The sequence below is a fragment of the Cololabis saira genome, chromosome 2 (genome assembly GCF_033807715.1).
Source record: "Cololabis saira isolate AMF1-May2022 chromosome 2, fColSai1.1, whole genome shotgun sequence".
In the NCBI taxonomy this organism is placed as follows: domain Eukaryota; kingdom Metazoa; phylum Chordata; class Actinopteri; order Beloniformes; family Belonidae; genus Cololabis; species Cololabis saira.
The window spans coordinates 2,122,345-2,134,428 of NC_084588.1; the positions used below are offsets into that span (position 1 = coordinate 2,122,345).

Sequence of the window (12,084 nt, forward strand, 5' to 3'; positions counted from 1 at the left end):
CATATATATACACATGCATACATACACATATAATTAGCTGCCCATTTCTGTACATAAATATAAACTAATCTATCCATCACCAACAGTGTTACATCAGGCCCATAAAGGCGCTAAACCCCTTCCTCTTTGTACCTTATGAAAATCATGTTTTTATATTTGTTTTTAAACTGGTTAATGTTTGGACACCTTTTTAATTTAATTTTAGCTATACAGAACAACAAGCAAGGTGCGGACAGGTTCTAAGGATTTTACATAAATGCTTTACAATGAGTGGTTTAATTTCTTCCATGTAGCCTACGTTATCAAAAAAGTCCTAAATCGACCCCGCCAGGACACTAGGGGGCAGCATCAGCATCACGGTGACGGGCAGCGGGGCCATAAGCGGGTGTTTGGGAGGAAGTGACGTAGTGGCCAGGAACTGTTTCCGGGTCAAGGGTCGTGTTTGGGTCTCCCAACGTGTTTACGCGCTAAGGCGGGATCCAGTTAAAGGACCATTGTCGTGTCTGAATAGGATAACTTAGGTTAAAATATCGTAATGTGAGTTTCTTAGAGAGTTTCTAAGCGAGGACCAGATATCTGCAGCTATAGAAACATTTACAGCATTTACAGAAGTCTGGAAAACTAAAGAAACACCATCCAGTACGAGGAGGAGATCGATCAGCTCAGGCTGCAGAAACCAGGAATAAGGTATGTACCTACAGCACTCTGGCCAGGGGGAATAATACTACTACTAATAATAATAATAATAATAATAATGGCTTGGATTTATATAGCTCCTTCAAGGCACCCAGAGCTTTACAGAGATCATTATTCATTCATACACATCCTCACTGGTGGTGGTAGCTACGTTTGTAGCCACAGCTGCCCTGGGGCAGACTGACGGAAGCGTGGCTGCAATATCGCGCCAAACGGCCCCTCCGACCACCACCACCAACATTCATACACATTCACACACATTCACACGGGTGGTATTTAACTCCAGAGGGTTCAGAAAGTCGGCTCGTTGTTCGTCAGCGCGGCCGCCATCTTGGTCAGGGAAACTCCGTCCATGAACTGGTGGAGACCGTTCTATAATACATCCATGGTGGAGAAGGGGACGGAGGTGTTCACGGCCCTGACGAGATCAGGGCCTGGGTTTGATTTGAAGATTTTATTTCGAACATGCATGAGTAAAAAAAAAAAAAAAAAAGTAAAAAAAACAGAATACAAATATATATATATATATATATATATATATATATATATATATATATATATCCAAACAAAAAAGAAAATCCAGAGTGCCCAGAAGGTTCATCTAAATCGTGTGACAAAGGTGCTCTTTGGTGGGAAAAAGGATATCAAAAAAGAAGAAAAATCCAAGGCACTCTTCTTCAAATATAAAAAGCCTTTATTTAAATTGGCTATTTCATGTGGAAAGATTAAAAAAAATGGGTTACAGCCCACGCGTTTGGGCCACAGCTTCCTCAGGGTGGAACACCCAATACATTGATTCTCCTTAAATGGGATGATTGAAAACACCTGGGCAGGTGGGAGGACAAATACAAAACAAGATAAACTATAATGCCCAATAGATCAGGGGTTCTTAACCTTTCTGACCTTGGGGCCCAATTTTTTCAGTACAGAGTGGCCCGGGGCCCGTTAAATATTAACACTGTATAGCAGGGGTATTCAACTAAAACTTTAAGAGGTCCATTTAGAGAAAATGTACTCAAGCGAAGGTCCTGTGTGTGTGTGTGTGTGTGTGTGTGTGTGTGTGTGTGTGTGTGTGTGGCCGGCCTCATAGTTGTATCAACATCTGCATCTGACTGTTTTATTAAAAAAAGTACATATTTGCCACTTAACATGTGTAACTTACATAAGTATGTATGTATTAATAGAAGTAATTAGGGCTTGGTCGTCTTGACGTCATCACCTGGTGGAGCCGCCATGTTGGCAGCTACCTTAGCTGCTCTTCGGACCACTGAGCACCGCGTACAGACGTGCTCCCTCTTCGTTGTGTTTTACGTGTAATCGTTACTTTACATTATTCTGTAACCATGGTAACCCGTTGCTGTGTTGTAGCTGCAGCAGCTCCACACATAACAGACGTGGGGAAACAATTGCTAACGGTTTAAAGAGAAGAGATAATGGGAAAAAGAAAACGGCGGATGACCGACAGTACACCTGCAATGGATGACCTTCTTCCAGCAGGTAAGCCTTACAGAGCCACCAGATACAAGACTACATCTGGTTTTTGTTGCAGCTGTATGTGGCGCATTTAGCTCTAACGATTTCCTTCAGAATAAACTATATCTTCTCTGATCCACAGTGGAGACACCAGCACCAGTAGACGATGGAGCTGACCAGAGACCACTGACAGAATGTGACTCCTGTCATCGTCAGCAGGATGAAATCCAGCGGCTGCTGGAAGAGAACCGGGCCCTGAAACGGGAGCTCGGTCAGAATCGGAGAATGGACGAACATTTCCTGAAGGACGACACCGACAAAGTGAAGTACTACACTGGACTTCCACACCTGGACGTCGTCATGGGTCTTCTCACCTGCGTTGCACCGTACATGACGCAGAGCAGTAAAGTACTGTCACGTTTCCAGATGCTTTTCCTGACTCTCATGCGCCTCAGACTGAATTTGCCAATACAACACATCGCCCACCTTTTTTGTGTAGACGAAAAAACAGTTTCTGAAACCTTCACTGACACCATAGATGTTTTGCAAGCGCGCACTAGCCCTTTCATTAACTGGCCAGACCGATATGCGTTGCACGTAACGATGCCCCATCAGTTTGTAGAGGCCTTTGGGAAGCGCGTTGCTGTTATTGTGGACTGTTTGGAAATATTCACAGAGAGGCCGTCAGATCTTGCAGCTCAAGCTCAGTCACATTCCCACTACGAACACAACACAACTACGAAGTACCTTATTGGTATTACACCACTGGGTGCAATTTGTTTCCTTTCCAAGGGATGTGAGGGGAACATCAGTGATAAACTCATAACTGATCACTGTGGGATTCTGGACAGACTGTTACCGGGGGATTTGGTGATTGCTGACCGTGGCTTTGACATTCAGGACAGTGTGGGACTGATGTGTGCCAAGGTAAAGATCCCCGCTTCCACAAAAGGACAAGGACGCCGTCAGCTGGAGGCAAGAGATGTGGAGAGCACAAGGGAAATCGCCCATCTCCGAATTCATGTGGAGAAGGTGGTCAGAAACATCCGCAACAAGTACTCTATTCTGTCAGCTGAAGTACCCACTCACATGGTGTTGCCGTGCGAGGACGAGGACATGACGTTCCTGGATAAGATTGTGTCTGTGTGTTGTGCTCTGACTAACATGAGCCCTAGTGTCGTGCTGAAAAAAGGAGTGATACTGAAATAAATGTGTCTGAAATCCAGCCATAAGTGTCTGTCGCATCCATACCCACACTCTTCACAATAGACAGACTTAAATGCATGTGTCTTAGAAACAAGGAGAAATAACAGTTTGATGTGCAAAAACAAGAAGTGTTTATTTGAAAGTATTGCAACCTGAGAACACAGAACCTAGTGCAATTTGAATGCTTAAAAAAAGTTACAATTAAAAATGGAGGTAGTGCAATTACTTATATTGCAATAATAAATATACATGTTACATATAAATGCTTTCAATACCAAAATGAAATAGGTATCTATACAATAACATATTGAAAACAACATATTGCAAGAATGGATACAAGTAAACAATGGAGGTAGTGCAATTATTTCAATAATAATAGTATATATACATGTTTCTTAGAAATTACTATAAATAAATAGGTATCTCTCTATTTATTTATATATATATATATATATATATATATATATATAAATAAAAATTGTAAAAAGCTCGTAACGATTGAAGTGCAACTATAGCAAGCTGACACCATCAGAGCGAATTTAATTAAATACCGAATTAAAATTAAATCCGATTTAAAATGAGTCAAATTTACCATGTAAACACCTAATTCCAAATTAAACCTAATTCCAAAGTAAGTGGCTGGTTTTATATTCAACCAGCTACTATAGCATATCCATGCTGGAGAAGCTGCTGGAATATTCTCTTTTCACATGTGTTTTTTTAGTGAGTTCAGGAATGTTCTGCGTGTAGGGGACACGTGTGACTGCTGAGGGCTTTGCTAAGATTCCTAGCACCAAGGAGGAAGTGATGATGGCTAGCCGTCGGCTACCCAGGCTACCAGTCAAAAGGCCACCCCGCCATAATGTACACAGAGCTGGTAGGGTAGCCAAACATTGTACTCAAGTAAAAGTACTGTTACTTCAGAATAATATGAATCAAGTAGAAGTAAAAAGTAGTCATCCAAATAATTACTTGAGTAAAAGTAAAAAAGTACTTGGTGAAAAAACTACTCAAGTACTGAGTAACTGTTGAGTAACGTCTGATATATTTTTTTAACACAACCATTCAAACAGACAAAAGTACAAAATAATCATCTTCAGGCAAATTAAATCAATAAAATAAATGAATGAAAAATAAAAAATAGCTTACATTATAATAATCTTAAAGTAAATTCAAGTACTTTAATAAATAAAATAACAGAATAAAAAAATTTAATAAAGCACAAGTAGGACAAAATTCCAAGCCTTTGTACTTTTCTTTTTTAACCAGGCAGAACTAGAACAAACATGAACTCATAGAAACTCTGTGTGTGTTTGAGTCTGTGTAAATGTGACAAAACATGCAAAAACAAACATTTTTCCCAAACAATCACCCAGTGATGTCATGAGATTGACGCGTACGTGGATAAAAGGGATAAAAGAAAAGTAACAGCTCAACGTAGCCTGATGTAGCGGAGTAAGAGGAACAGTTTCTTCTTCACAAATCTACTCAAGTAAAAGTAAAAAGTATAGTGATTCAAAACTACTCCTAAAAGTACAACATTTCCCAAAACTTACTCAAGTAAATGTAACGCAGTAAATGTAACTCGTTACTACCACCTCTGGTTGTACATAAATGTATTTCTTTATATTAATTCAACTGAAGTGGTTTTAGAGGCTTATTTGATGTGACATCCAGTAACGCAGACCAAAACGGTTGTTTTTTTTTAAATGTAGATATGTTTCTTTCCGATGCAAAGTTGGGCATTTTAAGATGGAATTCAATATGTGCTTTCTGAGATTTATGTCATCGCATTATTAATTAATTTATTTATTTTCTGTGACTTTCCTCCAGACCTAACACAGCAACATGTCTGAGGAGGAACAACTTCTGACTGACCCGAAGCAAGAACCAGAAGCAGCACACGTAAAAGAGGAACCTGAAGAATTGTACAGAAGTCAGGAGGCAGACGGGATCGTACTAAAGCAGGAGACTGACACCTTCATGGTGACTCCCACCTATGAGCAAAGTGACCACGGTGAACCGATCGGCAACCACTTCCTTTCTCCCACATCTGTTCCAGAGGAGAGTTGTGGTCCTGAAGGAAGCAGACACACAGGTATGTACCGGTATCAGAGACTGTATAGAGAGAACCATGGTATCCCCCTCAGATTTCCTCTGTCCACCTGGGCCAGTATTCTTCATCCCTACTTGGCTGCGGGGCACCACAGGGTTCAATCCAGGGCCTCCTTTTCCTTTTTGCAATGAGCATTTTTCATCTGGGATCCATTTTGAGAAAGAATAACATTTACCCTCAGTGTTTTGCTGAGGATTTGCCGATTTACTTCCACACTCAAACAAATAGTGACTGTGTTTCCATGCATCAATAACCCTTTTAAAACCCGAATATTGGCAATAACCCGAATTTGCACGGCCCTGTAAACACCAATAACCAGGGGTTAATTTGTGCCGGATCCTGTCGGAACAAGATCCGGCACCTCTCGATTTTGGCCTCCCTGCGTTCAGGGACTTATTTGGGCAGATCCGGCACCTCTCGTATATATATAAAACAATAATAATATAAAAAAGTTTTTTTAATGTAAAAAAAATAATAATATGCATAAATTCATTTACAGAACAAATCCCAAGCATTTCATGTTGTTTATAAAGATTTAACGTCATTTGAAAGAGTCGGAGATTTGTTGATGCAATGAAAAGATGGGCCAGCAAACCACGCCCCTGACCAAAAAAACTTTTTTGCTGGATCTGGGGAGCAAGCAGCGAGCAATGCAAACATGTCAAAAAGACAGCTGAATTTACTGTCTTTTTTCAAAAAGAAGGAAGCGTTGCATGATTCTTCAAAACGAATCAGAAAAGCAACAAGCGGCGACGAGGGCAGCTGCAGCACAATCAATGTGGTCCTTGCGCCGCGGACACATACACATGAATGGATTTGTGTCGGTTGCTGTGTGGATTAATTATGTTCTCACTACAAATAAAAAAACGGGCTGAAGCCCCCCCAAATTTGATCTCAGCCCCCCCAAAATTAAGAGGACATTTTTCCCTTTCCAACGATACCAATATTGTGTTTGTACAATTTAAAACAGCGTTATTTTGGGGTTGATGCAGCCGCATCTCTCTGCCTGCCGTCACTGCACTGTGTCCAGCATGTCCCGCCCACAGCACCATCTGATTGGTTACACACAGAGACAGGCACGGGAAACAGCCAATCAGCGGTGAAGGCTGTGCATGCTCTGTGCTCACACACAAACAGAGGAGCGGAGAATATTAGTTATTAATTATTCAGTTATTAATATTAGTTTAGCCGGGTAGAGAAGCTCCGGAGCTATGTTTCCAAGGTAAGTTAAGGCAGCAGACACCCTATTATTGTTATTCTAGCTTTCCAAAGTGCACCAGATTGATGCATTTAAATGCATTATGCTCAAAACATTTCCTGAATTTGCTCATATTCAGGTTTTTAAAAACCCCAATATGACCCCTGGGTTACTCCTTTTAAAACCTGAATATCCGGTCATGTAAACACCAAACAGAATATCCCCATCAAACGGAACAGGAATTTGTTTTCTGCACATGCTCTGTTCACAAGGAATCCTGGTCTTTTGAGTCCAGGAAGTTCTTCTAAACACGGAGAAACCAAGACCAGGAGGAGACTAATCACTTCATAAATGTAATGAAGGATATGAACATTTCTGCATTTGTAGACGGTAGAAAGTACCGGGATAGAAGATTTACAAGAAGGTGAGAGAAAAGTTGCGCCAAGCAGCATTTGTTTTGAATTTGGATACAGGAAGAAGAAGCGGAAATGACGGGAATTGTGTCATGATGTTCTCCGTGCGTCGCTGGTTTGATCCAGATATCCTGAATGATTAATTACCATGGAAACGGAATATTCCCAATGTTTCAGTAACAGGAATATTAGCAATAACCTGAATTTTGACTGCATATAAACGTAGTCAGTGAATGCTGTTTGAATTCAGGGATGTACAAGTATGAATGGAGATAAACTGAACGATGTACTATGAGCAAGAATAAAACCAGCTAAATTTGGTCAGTACAAGCTTGTAGTTCTGTACGGGTGTGCTATCGCCTCATTAACCTTGTACTTGCAAGGAACCGTAGGCTACGTTTACACCACAGGTCTTAATGCTCAAATGGCTTTTTTTGGGGGGGGGGATTTTTGCGTGGTGGTTCACATTATGATTTTAATGTGTCCTTCATCACACTTAAGGCCCTGACACACCAAGCCGACTGTCGGCCGTCGGTGAGCGTCGGTGCGTCGGTCGGGCTAGTTTCCCCGGTGTGTCCTGCACGTCGCCACAGGTCGGCCGCCCGTCGGCAGCTTTTCAGCTGATTCCACATGTTGAATCGGCGTTGGCCGTCGGTCAAACAGCTCTCTGAGATTGGCTGTTCAGGTAGCCAATCAGTGCACGAGAAGAGAAACGGAAGTGACGAAAGCAAACAAACGGCGTGTCAGGGCCTTAAGAGCACAGACACAGATGGCTCTGCTCATTTTTCATTTTATTTCAAAACTTTACGTATTTTTCCCGCCATGGCCGTCTGGACAGAAGACATTGAAGAGCAGCTGGTCGCCATGATCCAGGAGAGGCCACCTCTGTACGACATAACGGCAAAATGTTACGCCAACCGAGTGGTGAAAACACAACTTTGGCAAGAAATTGAGACGAAGCTTGTTATATCTGGTAAGATTTTATTTTTGGTCATTGAGCTCAAGCTGTAGTAGAAACTGATTGTAATTGTGGGAGTTATTGTTCGCTAGTGCTGGCAAATATCATTAGTTCTTTCTGTTTATTTAAAAAAAAAGAGCCATTATTTGGTTTGGTTCGATTTGGGTTGATTTCAGTTGATATTCAACATAGCTCAAGCTCTTTTACTATTACTCTTTTATTTATTTTACTCTATTATTCTTAACAAGGCACAATGCTTGAAATGTGTCTTTGTCTTTCAGTAAAGGAGCTCAAGAAAAAGTGGGATTCTCTGCGAACCCAGTACACACGGTACAAGAAACTTCTACCCTCTGGAAGTGCAGGAGCAGCGAGGACGGGAAGGCAGAGCTGGATCCTGACCCGGCTGCAGTTCCTAGAGCCACACACCCAGAGGAAGAAGTTCCTAGAGCCACACACCCAGAGGAAGAAGTTTCTAGAGCCACACACCAAGAGGGAGAAGTTCCTAGAGCCACACACCCAGAGGAAGGAGAAGTTTCTAGAGCCACACACAAGGAGGAAGGAGACCACATCCAACCTGGTAACTGGACTATTTTATTTCTAAAAGTAAAAAAATGTCTTGCTTTTCCATTTACTTATTGTAAGTATGTAACTTACTGACTACTTACTGTAGAGTGCACTCCACCCTGTCATTTACACAATGACCTAATATTGTTATGAATGCTTGGTGAAAAGTTTTAATAATCCATGGTATTAAATCCCCCTCATTGTGAATGTATTTTTTTAAGGAACCTTGGCCGGCTGCTGCTGATAGAGTTTCCCCCTCCAGTGAGAGCTGTGCCAGCGGCCCAGAGGAGCCCTGCTCTGATGGGACCGACTGTAGTCCCGGTAGTCCCGGTAGTCCCGGTAGTCCCCTGATCTGTGGAGGGGAGTCGTCTTCCACTCAGCCCAGCAGCTCCAGTCCGAGGCCTCGGGGGAAGCGCTGCAGAAAGGCACTTGAGTCCAGCAGTGAGTCAACCAGGCTGATGCGTAGCATCAGTAAAACCCTGGACCGGATGCTTCAGAACGACCGTGATGATTCCATCTCCGCTTACTGCAAAAACCTTGAACACAGAATGCGGCAGTTGCCAGCACACGTATTGCCGTATTTCCAGCATGAGGTGGACGACTGCCTCTTCAAGTATCTGGTGGACCAGAGGCAGACAGACACATCAGAAACATCTGACACACATTTACCTTTGTTGTAATTTTTGATGTGCCACTGTAAATAATTCCTGCATGTTTATATTGTTTTTTTTACTACCTACGTTTTTATATTTTTCTTTGTATTTCATCGTATTGCACTCAGGTATTAAAACACTTTTTGACTTTAAACAGAGGGTATTCTTCTAGTTTTTTTTTTACACTATAGATCATTTTATCAAGAAGCACCATTTTTAACTAATCTAATGAGTTAACAGTTGTTTTAAATAACTATTTATGAATGTCATATTGGAGTTAATACAGCCACACATGTGGGTCAATGACGAATAAGGATTTTCAACAGTTCAATTTTAAAATAATTAAAAAAAGAATATCTATTGCAGTAGTTCAAACATTAAGAATGTTGTGTACACATACTTTCATATAAAAAATTTAAATTGAGTTTTTTTGTCAAGATGAATTGGCACTAGCCTTAAAAAAGCTCATGTGGTGCAACCATGATTCATATTCAAATAAATTAATTTCCTTAACATCTTGACATCTTTTTTTTTACAAGTTTTCAGTATTATACAAAAATGGTTGTTTTTTAATGGTTGCATCACATGATATTTCATAAAATGGACGTCAGTCAAACTTTGTTTGTATATGGTGTAAATGATGGAAATATAAATACAAATGTGTTGCAATCTTACACACTACAAGACACTTCAGAAATCACAGCAGATAGAAGAAGATTGATTTAAATACATTTAGAGTGATTTCAAAATAAGTTTTCAAAACAAGAGTCATAGTCGGACGGTCGCACCACATGATATTTTGAAGCTTAAAACAACAACAAAATCCCAAAGAACTAGTATTTTTGGTAAAATTCAAGTGAGTCCATATGTGGGACAGGAAGGTCATATATCTTTTTATCCATTTAAACCTTTTTTTAATTGAAAAAATCTGTTTTTCAGAAAATATAGACGTCACGTCATTGACCCGTATAGAGATAAGTGGAAACTTGGGTTAATATAAGTTGACCATCTATTTTAAATACACCACAAATGTGTTTATTCCTAAAGCAGATAGTTGGCATGTGTTATAAATAACAAAATCCAGCAAGTCTTGCTAGAAACTGTATTAGTCCTTGAATAGTGCACAGAACTGTGGAAAAAAACTAAGGCACTCCATCTTCAGGTAAAAGATACTGTGAATTTGTTTTTGATATTCAGACACCACATGCATACATGCCAAAGAAACATGAATCCACAGTAAGGCACAATGAACGAGTGATTAACATCAAGCCAAAATAAAAGATCCAGAAAACAAATACTGTACATACACCATTTACATCAGGGGTGTCAAACTCATTTTGCTTGGCGGGCCGGATTTGACCAATTTTTTTCTCGCGGGCCGCACGCTCAAAATAACAAAAACGGTGCGGAAATTTTTTTCTCCAATTCTTTTTTTTTTACTATTGTTATCTAATCCAATATCAGTTTAGTTAATTTTAAAGGAAATATGCACTTTGTTTACACACTATGTAAAATATATTTCTTCAGGATCTTTTCTCGAAATTTCCCTTTTTTTTTCTATGATGTAAGATACTTTTAATACCATTTTACAAAGATAAACAGAAACAAGTATGTTTTTTTTATATTTTGCTTTTTTATAGGAAATTTAATTAAAAGCAAAATCTTTCTTATTACATCCCAGAGTGTTTCTTTGTGATTAAGAGATTTTTCCAGTACAATTAAGTGTATTTATTTTTAAAAATTGGCGCGGATATTTACACCAGTGTGCCAAAAAAGTCAGCACTTCTTTTAACTTCAACACCATCCTCCTATCCATCCTGGAGAACCAGCTTTCCCTGCTGCAGGTCCCAGTCCCCACTAGGAGGTGGATCACGGACTTCCTCACCAACAGGTCCCAGCGGGTGAAGCTGGGGAAGTGCATCTCCAGCCCCAGGTCCACCAGTACCGGCTCCCCGCAGGGCTGCGTTCTGTCCCCTCTCCTATTCTCCCTTTACACCAACAGCTGCGTTTCCCTCCACCCCTCGGTCAAGCTCTTGAAGTTCGCTGACGACACCACCCTGGTGGGCCTCATCTCCAAGTGTGACGAGTCGGCCTACAGGAGGGAGATCGAGCGATTGCTGAGTTGGTGCTGTCACAACAACTTGGAGCTTAACACCCGCAAGACAGTGGAGATGGTGGTGGATTTCAGGAGGAACGCAGCCCCTCCTCTTCCCATCGTGCTGGGAGACACACTGGTGGACTCTGTGGACTCTTTCCGCTTTCTGGGACTTAACATCTCCAGGGATTTGAAGTGGGAACTGAATTCCACGGCCCTGCTGAAAAAGGCCCAAAAAAGACTGTTCTTCCTCCGACAGCTGAGGAAAAAGGCTGCCAAGGTCCATGATGGCCCAGTTTTACACTGCCATCATTGAATCCATTATTACCCACTCCATCATCACCTGGTTCCCCGCTACAGCTGCAAGGACCTCCACAAGCTGCAGCGTGTGATACGCTCTGCGGAGAGAGTGATTGGCTGCCCCTTGCCCTCCCTGAAGTCTCTATACGACTCCAGGGCATTGAGGAGGGCTAGGAAGATCATGGCCGATCCCTCTCACCCTGGCCATGGCCTCTTCACCGTCCTCCCCTTTGGTAGGAGGCTGAGGCTACCCAAGGCTGTGAAAGCTGCCACAGACTCAGCTTCTTCCCCTCAGCCGCCAGGCTCATCAATAAATCAATAACATCAATAACTCGCCCCCCCCCAACAATAATATAACAATAATAGTAAATCATAACTGGACTATAATTTATGTATATGCCTGCACTTTATT

The 12,084-nt window shown here is 41.3% G+C and overlaps 1 protein-coding gene across 1 annotated transcript in view; it reads left to right on the forward strand.

Moving 5' to 3' along the window:
• The first annotated feature begins 432 nt into the window (after nt 1-432).
• Nucleotides 433-12,084, forward strand: part of LOC133457015 (piggyBac transposable element-derived protein 2-like) — a 24,276-nt gene continuing 12,624 nt past the window's right edge. The window contains exons 1-2 of the mRNA XM_061735826.1: nt 433-687; nt 5,209-5,473. Coding sequence (XP_061591810.1) covers nt 5,224-5,473 — 250 coding nt within the window. The 5' untranslated portion in view covers nt 433-687; nt 5,209-5,223. The remainder of the gene's footprint in view (nt 688-5,208; nt 5,474-12,084) is intronic.